This window comes from Lolium perenne, chromosome 7 (genome assembly GCF_019359855.2).
Source record: "Lolium perenne isolate Kyuss_39 chromosome 7, Kyuss_2.0, whole genome shotgun sequence".
NCBI lineage: Eukaryota > Viridiplantae > Streptophyta > Magnoliopsida > Poales > Poaceae > Lolium > Lolium perenne.
Window position 1 is genome coordinate 186,496,784 of NC_067250.2, and position 7,435 is coordinate 186,504,218.

Below are 7,435 nucleotides of genomic sequence, written 5' to 3' on the forward strand. Positions count from 1 at the left end.
CCTGCAACACAAGGAGCAAGCTCCGTCCACCCATCCGTCAGTGGCAAGGTGGACACAAAGGAAAGGAGATATAAAGGCGGCAGCAGCTAGGGTTTCATACGGCCACCCTCGAAAGCGACTTAGGCATTTTCTTTTTTGAACCAACATGTGTCGTTTTGATCTTCTTTATAATCGAAACAACGATGATTCTTTGTACCAATAGAGTCAAATCTCCATAAACAATGTTTAAGCCATCATCTTCAACTCAAACATTTTCATACGAGGAGCACGGATGTAAACTTTCTGTGAAAACAAAATAAAGTTCTTCAAGGCAAAATAAAATGCGTAAAATAAATGAGTAGAAAGTCGTGGTAAAGAGGACTGATGACATCGATGTCGATGCTACTAGAAAATCGACAGACTGCACCTGAACACACGCCTAACTGCCATTGATGGCCACGAAAGCCTGGAGCGGCTCCACCCGCTTCAGATCTCCGGCCAGCGCCGTCTGGTTCCTAGCGGCCGCCATCCTCATCCTCATCGTCCTCCTCCAGCGCCGCCCGCCCATGGACCCTTACGCTACCCCAACCCCTCGTAATTCTCTCTCCCCCCACCCCGCTCGCAGTTCTTCATCGTTTCCTCCCCTCCGGTTTTCTCGGATGTCTTCTTCCACCTTCTATGCTGTGCCAGGCTATGAAATCTTGCGCCTTTTTCTTTTTCTTTTTCTTGGTTGCCCCAGGGACCTCCGTGTCGTCCCGGCGCGCCGAGCTGTACGGCAGGATGGGGCGGGATCTCGACGAGCGCGGCGCCGCGTTCTTGGAGGGCGGCGAGACGTCGCAGTCGCTCACGCTCTCGGACCTCTTCGACGTCAGAGACGGCGCCGTCGTGCCCAAGCTCAAGGTCAAGGTTTCTCCGCCCTCTGCTCCCCCTTCTCGGTTGCGCATGGCATGCATGGGTTTTGTTTTCTGAAATGCGGCTGCTCTCATCGTCAGGCCGCCGACCCACCGGTGCGCGCGAACGTGCTCTACCTGGACCCAGAGTTCGCCGCCGTCATATCGTAAGTGATGAGACTTCGTTGCGAATAAGCTGCCATTGTTGCTGACATGGATTTGATTTGGCTGCAATAGGCCAACCAGAGATGATAATATTGCTAATTGAGTACGATTTGGACTTGCAGGAAGGCTGTGAAGGAAGTATTTCTTCCTTATTTTGACAAAGGTAAGGTTTTGCTATGTGATCCTTGAAACAAAACATAGTCGTAGAATTTCATCTAGTGTTTCCGAGGCAGCAGCGCGAGTATCATTTTGGAACCTTAAGCTGCACCTTTGTTTAAGCACTGGATTTTGATTTACTTCGCTGGGCTCATTTCTTATTGCCAGTTATCTGGTTCCAAAATTCGAGTATGTATCACTTCAGTATGTTTCATGCCTCCCATCACCTGGAGCCAATCTTAGCATCCAAGGATGAGGTAAATATTGTCATCCGATTGTGATCTATGTGAGCATGGGATTACAGCTTTTACTGATGTATCTATCTGCGGTATTGTTGAGATTGAAGCCGAAGTCGATTCTGTAAAAAGAGTTACCAAGGCTGTTTGTCCCATTCAAATTGTCTTGGATCAAGTGGTCTTGACATCAACTGGAGTTCTTCTTGGCCTGTGGCAGGTTTGGATCACTTAAAACACCCTATTCTACTGACAGATGACATGTTGAGCGGAAGTGTTCCATCGTCTAGTTTACAAGTATTCAGACTGAAATAGGTTATTTGATTTGGTCTTTTTAGGTTGAATCTGGTACTGATCCTGCCGACATCCGCTCAAAATTGAGAGAGGCTCTCCCTCGAGCACCTCAAAAGCAATTGGTGAGAGCAATTATTAGATTTTCGTGACCTGATCCATTTTTAACAGATAGCATCAATCTTGGCATGACCGCATTGAGAAGAGCACACAACTTTCGTCTACTGACTGACCTAGCATTTTACGAAGTTCAGTGTTCAGGATTGATTCTAGTGGTTCTACATATACGGATTGCTGTCTGCTTGTTATTTCCCACATGTCGATGATCCGTTGACTAAGCTGATTTTATGCATGTCACAGTATGACCCTGTTCTGCTTCACACCTCCTTTGCACGAATTTTGGGACCTCCTAAGCTTCCACAAGAGGTATCTCGCTGAAATCACACTTTCTCTTTGCTATTTTATGTGTCTGAATTGTTTGACAGGCTCATGATGTTATGCTTTTGTCTGTGATCTAGCAAGAATTTTCAATTTCAATACAGTATAATAATGAAATAAGCATGCTAATTTCTCTTATTCGTGCATTTGGCATCGTGGTGCCATTTTCTCTTATTCGTGCATTTGGCATCGCGGTGCCCTTTTAAAACTGTTTTAATCCGTGTTTTCTAGTGTATTTATACATAGCAACATCCTTCTAGAGTTTTACGATTTTTACTAGAAGTCTAGAATTAATAACGATTCGAGTTAGCCGATCAGATTTCATGGTTTTAGATGCAAAGAAACAGTTTTAAACCAGGCATGCATTGTAGACAGTTTAGTTTAATCCAAGGCAATAATAAATATTACTGGCTCACTCTCTCAACTCTCAAGGTTTGCTTGATTTTGCTAACATGGCCTGTACTTGTTTATCTAGTCTCATATGGCATCACTTTTTATATATATTTGTTCTACACTCTTTTAGGAGAATACGACATCTTTTGATCACATCAAATTCTTCCATGACCTCGTTGCACAAGTTAACGGGAAGATCCGTGGGTTCCAGGTAAATCTTTGTTGCTTTATGTCGCAGAAATTTATCCTGAACTACAAATACGCCAGGATTCATCAGTTAGTCTACATCTCAAAACTGTTTCAGGCGAAGGTATCGGAGCTGTGGTATGTAGAAGAGTACGACGTCCTCGCACTAGCGATGAATGGGAAGATGAAAGTTCGGAGGCTCGACCTTGGCTGCAATGAAGACTAGAGCAACTGACGGAGGACAAAGAGAACACCACGGGGATATTAATCCATTGCGTCCAAGCATTATTATGCAACGCTTGGAATGCTTTCGTGATTCCAACATCACATCCATGGCAACCTTTTGTTCTGCGAAGAATGAGACCAGGCAGCGCCGAGGAAATAGCAGCTGCGTGCCCCAATAGAGAACTAGATCTCGAATGTAATTACTTTGACACCACAGTGTGAGTACTGGTGATTCGTGAATCTGTGGATGAAAATCAAACCTGTATTTGTAACACCTCTCCTGTTACTCAGAAAAATTTCCAACTTACATGCTATTCTGGGAAATGGGATTTTGTTTGTAACATCTTTTGATCACATTCGAATCAACATTCAACCCAGTGAAAGGATCTCAATCATAATAAAAATTACATCCAGATCATTGAACGAACCACCTAACAACCACAATATACTTGAGATTGCAGACTAACGACCACTATATACTTAAGATTACAGACGACAACGAGGAGTTGGAACATTTCATATTTATTACGTATCAAAGACCATTCACGGGGGCAGTGGAATGATGCACCATTGACAACTAGAGTAAAAGAATGAAATTAAGTACTCCCTCGGCCACGTGAAACATGTCTCAGATTTGTCTAATTTCAGATATATCTAGACGATACTTAAGACATGTTTCATAGGACTGAGGGCTGAGGGGTACAAAAATTAGAGCACTGAACTTCCGATTGCATTGTTATTTTTACAAATACCATCGACGATTTATGTATAGTTTACATGATAATACAGAATACAACATCAGGTATTCAGGAGTTGGTAAAACACCAGACCGGCAACAATGCGCAGGGATCCATTGAAAAAAAATGCAGGAAAAATGAAAGCAGAAACGTCACTCTAAAAGGGGAGAAAAGATTGATGATCATCATCAATGAAAAAAGGCAAATGGAAGGTAACGAAATAATTTACATGATATTTCTAATATCTATTGTCCAGCTAGCTTAGTGACCTCTGGTTGATCCTCCAGGTTGGTTACCTCGGATGGGCCTTCTTCAAGTCTCTTCAAACCATCTTGGCAGCCTTCTTCAAGTCTCTTCAAACCATCTTGGCAGCCTTCTTCAAGTCTCTTCAAACCATCTTCGCGGCCTTCTTCAGGTCCCTTCAAACCATCTTCGCGGCCTTCTTCAGGTCCCTTCAAACCATCTTCGCGGCCTTCTTCAGGTCTCTTCAAACCATCTTCGCGGTCTTCTTCAAGTCTCTTCAAACCATCTTCACGGCCTTCTTCAAGTCTCTTCAAACCATCTTCACAGCCTTCTTCAAGTCTCTTTAAACCATCTTCGCAGTAATTGCTGATATCAAAGTTGGTCACAGCATGAACACCACGGAGCTCAATTGCTGCTAGGTCATAAGCTTCAGCTGCCTCCACTTCAGTTTCTGCGAACCAAGCTCAATTCCTCATTCATTCCGAACAAGTTTGCAACTCGCTCTCTCACTAAAAAAAGTTCGAATACAATGTAAATGCCAGCAAAAAATAGCACTCACCAAATGTGCCAAGATAGATGTCTTTGGTGTCTCTACTCTCACCAATCCTACCAATTCGTGCTTGCCATTTACCATCTTTCCGCCTGTTTAATCCAAGTGATTAGATAGGCAGACTTGCAATAGAACATGCAGGGATCAAACTCCTACTAATTTGACAGTAGTCAGAGCGCTGAAGTTACAAGTTTTAGCATAACAGAAAAATCTTCAGTTGAGAAAAGAAAAAAAGGGGAACAAAAATCCTACTAATTTATTTCAGCAGGCTGGATAGTTATTACTCCCTTCGTTCCATAATTCTTGGCGTGGTGTTGGTTCAAATTGAACTAAAACCACGACAAGAATTATTGAACGGAGGGAGTAATATATTTTTGTGAAGCATATAATAGCACCTTGTTACACCCCGGTATGCTGAAGTTCCTCTTGAGAAACAACTACTCTGCCTGAAATAATAATACTGAGCAGTTACAAAAACCAACACAAAGATTTTACATCAGAAATACTGAATTATATGACAGACCTCCTTATGTAGGCCACAAATTCATCTTGGTTCATGTTCTTCATGATCTCAATTTCTTTCTCATAGTCAGAAACCTGGAGAAGAATTAGAAGTTAATGATTTCACTTGCTTGCATATCAAGATGCCAGCTCCTGGCAATACCCCCCAAAACTACAGAACAGTTCTTACATTGAAATTCATTTTGGTGTGTTGATTTATGCCCCAATATTTCAGAGCTGCAAGGTCATGTGCTCTTGCGGCACTCTCTTCAGTAACATAGCTTCCTGTATTGACAAAACGGTGATCAAATTGAGCTGCTTTATGTTCCAGACAGACGCAGTAGATGATACCAGGCAGCATAAGTTACCTAAATACACTGAAGAACCACATAGGCAGCCAAAGGTAGAAATCGATCCCATGCAGAAAATCCAAAGAAGAACAATCAGTAAAGGAGAATGGTAGGAAACTGTGCCACGAAATATTGTATTTTACATACTTTCAATGCACAAATATATTACAGAAAGAAGAGAAAACCTGAACAGAGATATCTCGTAATACGGTTTTCCTCTTCTTAACAAAGCGTATTTGCGCACGAATTATCATGATATATGAGCAAAGGGTTTGAATGTGACACATAAAAATGAATATCTTATCACTCGAACAGTGATGTGGTCCTGTCTCCCATACACATAGACAAATCCAAGCATGATGCTATATTAGCACTGGGAAATCAGAATCATCCGTCCGTTAATTTTGTACATGAATAAACCAGAGCCAATCGATCTTGCTAATTGAATTACTGCCATTCGGGTTAAAATAAATTACCCACCTTTGCCATTATGTAAAGCTACCGTTTCGTTTTCTCTTTCCATGAATAGAAGAAACACGTCTAACTTCCTCGCAGCTTTCAACAAGTATAGAACTTATAAGTTGCCATGCTAAACCGAAGACGCAATAAGTCCGCTTTCAACTAATATTTTTGTCCTACAACACTCTGCCGCCTCGCCCAGGTTAGGCGCAAGGAGAGGTGAGGCAGTCCCGTGTAACCTGTCGAGCTCTCCTCTCCTAAGCGCACGTCTAACTGACTAGTAAGGCATTATGTGCTAAGTTTGCGACCGTGTCGCCTGCCTAGTGCGTTTAACAACTGATCCTGGCATTTCGCATCGGAGCGCCACTGATAACTCTAATCAGTGTGCTGTCTGCATTCCAAGAAACCATTGCTACATTGCTAGTACAACACAGAAAGGAATCTGAACAATCAGAAGCCTCTGCATTGAGCAGGCAAGCTAGGAGATGTTGGGCTGTGAGGCTGCAAAAGTAAGTGCGCACCGTGCTTGCCCTTGCGCTTGCGGCCCTGGACCTGGCTGGCGTTGTCCCAGAGGTGCGCCTCGAACTTGCCGCTCCACTTGAGCCTGTACGTCCGCCGGTGACAAACAGCAGAGACAATCGAGTCAACACAGACGAGACGACAGCGAGCCCTGCCTGTGAACGAATGAATGAACAAGTGAGGGACGCCGCCCTAGGGTTTCTTTCCCCCCACCTGGTGACGCCGTGGAACCGCGACGACCGGGGCGCCGCGTGCTTGCGCATGGCTTCCGCCACCAGCTTCCCGCCGCCGGGGCCCGGCTTCCCATCCTCGGCGACGACGGCGAGCTGCTGGTCGGGCGGCGCGATCTCGCTGCCGTGGACGGCGGAGGAGGGCGGGTTGTGTTGAGGAGGAGAGGGAGGCGTGGTGGTGGGTGTTGGGTCCGGGGAGGGGGAGGGGACGGTGGCGGTGGTGGCCATCGCCGATGGTTTCTTTCGCGAATCTTCAAGACGGTCTCTTGATTATTACACGACGATTTGGGCAGAAACCCTAGCTACGGTGGAACTGGAAGGGGACTGTGCAGCTGCCTCCTTTGTTTTTGCTCGGTCTCTTCATGCCACACGGTCGCTATGCTGCCTCTGCCCTGAGCCCACTGGCGTTGGGTGTTGGTGTAAAAAAATGTCATTTTATTCGCAAAGATTTATGGTTTTGTTTTCTACATTTCTATAAATAAAGTTATGGTACTGCTAAAAATTGTCATTTCCTCAGCAAAGGTTAACGACTCCTGGTAGATAGGCATATCCATCACCTCCGGACCACCGTCATAGCTCCAGATCATCCACCTCACCCATACCACTAGCGCCGCCGCAGATAACGACAAACACGAGTGAAAACCTTGCTGGGTTCGTAGCAGAAAACAAAAACAAAAAAATCAACTATCGTACTCCAATTGTCCATGATCTATCTAGGAAGTAATGCAGTAACGGAGGAGATATCGGTGTCGTACCCTCATCGAACGATAGCGGTTAAAGTTCCGCCAGAACGTGGTTGATGTAGTCGTACTCGTCGCCGACCTCGGGGTCGAGTAGCGGTCCTCCCCCGCGACGTCGAGTGCCTCAAGTGTTGCACCTCGCAGGTATCG

The 7,435-nt window shown here is 44.7% G+C and overlaps 2 protein-coding genes across 2 annotated transcripts; one reads left to right on the forward strand and one right to left on the reverse strand.

Moving 5' to 3' along the window:
- Nucleotides 1-402: 402 nt before the first annotated feature.
- Nucleotides 403-3,280, forward strand: LOC127314691 (uncharacterized). Its single transcript, XM_051345208.2, has 10 exons — nt 403-573; nt 719-879; nt 972-1,036; nt 1,157-1,197; nt 1,359-1,447; nt 1,530-1,643; nt 1,762-1,839; nt 2,075-2,140; nt 2,676-2,756; nt 2,850-3,280. Exons 1-10 carry the CDS (start codon nt 432-434, stop codon nt 2,955-2,957), a joined length of 945 nt encoding a protein of 314 aa, XP_051201168.1. The 5' UTR covers nt 403-431; the 3' UTR covers nt 2,958-3,280.
- A 384-nt stretch (nt 3,281-3,664) lies between these two features.
- On the reverse strand, nt 3,665-6,876 carry LOC127314690 (AP2-like ethylene-responsive transcription factor PLT2). The gene is made up of 8 exons (XM_051345200.2): nt 6,529-6,876; nt 6,318-6,400; nt 5,356-5,364; nt 5,178-5,272; nt 5,010-5,083; nt 4,882-4,932; nt 4,496-4,578; nt 3,665-4,387 (listed from the first exon to the last, which is right to left on the reverse strand). Exons 1-8 carry the CDS (start codon nt 6,771-6,773, stop codon nt 3,939-3,941), a joined length of 1,089 nt encoding a protein of 362 aa, XP_051201160.1. The 5' UTR covers nt 6,774-6,876; the 3' UTR covers nt 3,665-3,938.
- Between the last annotated feature and the right edge of the window lie 559 nt (nt 6,877-7,435).

Bases quoted from the DNA above. Each gene is read 5' to 3' on its own strand.
- LOC127314691 (XM_051345208.2), top strand. From the start codon at position 432: ATGGCCACGAAAGCCTGGAGCGGCTCCACCCGCTTCAGATCTCCGGCC. The intron at 1,448-1,529 runs GTAAATATTGTC...GGTATTGTTGAG, and splicing joins TCTTAGCATCCAAGGATGAG to ATTGAAGCCGAAGTCGATTC. The intron at 2,141-2,675 runs GTATCTCGCTGA...ACACTCTTTTAG, and splicing joins CTCCTAAGCTTCCACAAGAG to GAGAATACGACATCTTTTGA.
- LOC127314690 (XM_051345200.2), bottom strand. From the start codon at position 6,773: ATGGCCACCACCGCCACCGTCCCCTCCCCCTCCCCGGACCCAACACCC. The intron at 6,401-6,528 runs GTGGGGGGAAAG...GCGGACGTACAG, and splicing joins CGGTTCCACGGCGTCACCAG to GCTCAAGTGGAGCGGCAAGT. The intron at 4,579-4,881 runs GTGCTATTATAT...TGGATTAAACAG, and splicing joins GCATACCGGGGTGTAACAAG to GCGGAAAGATGGTAAATGGC.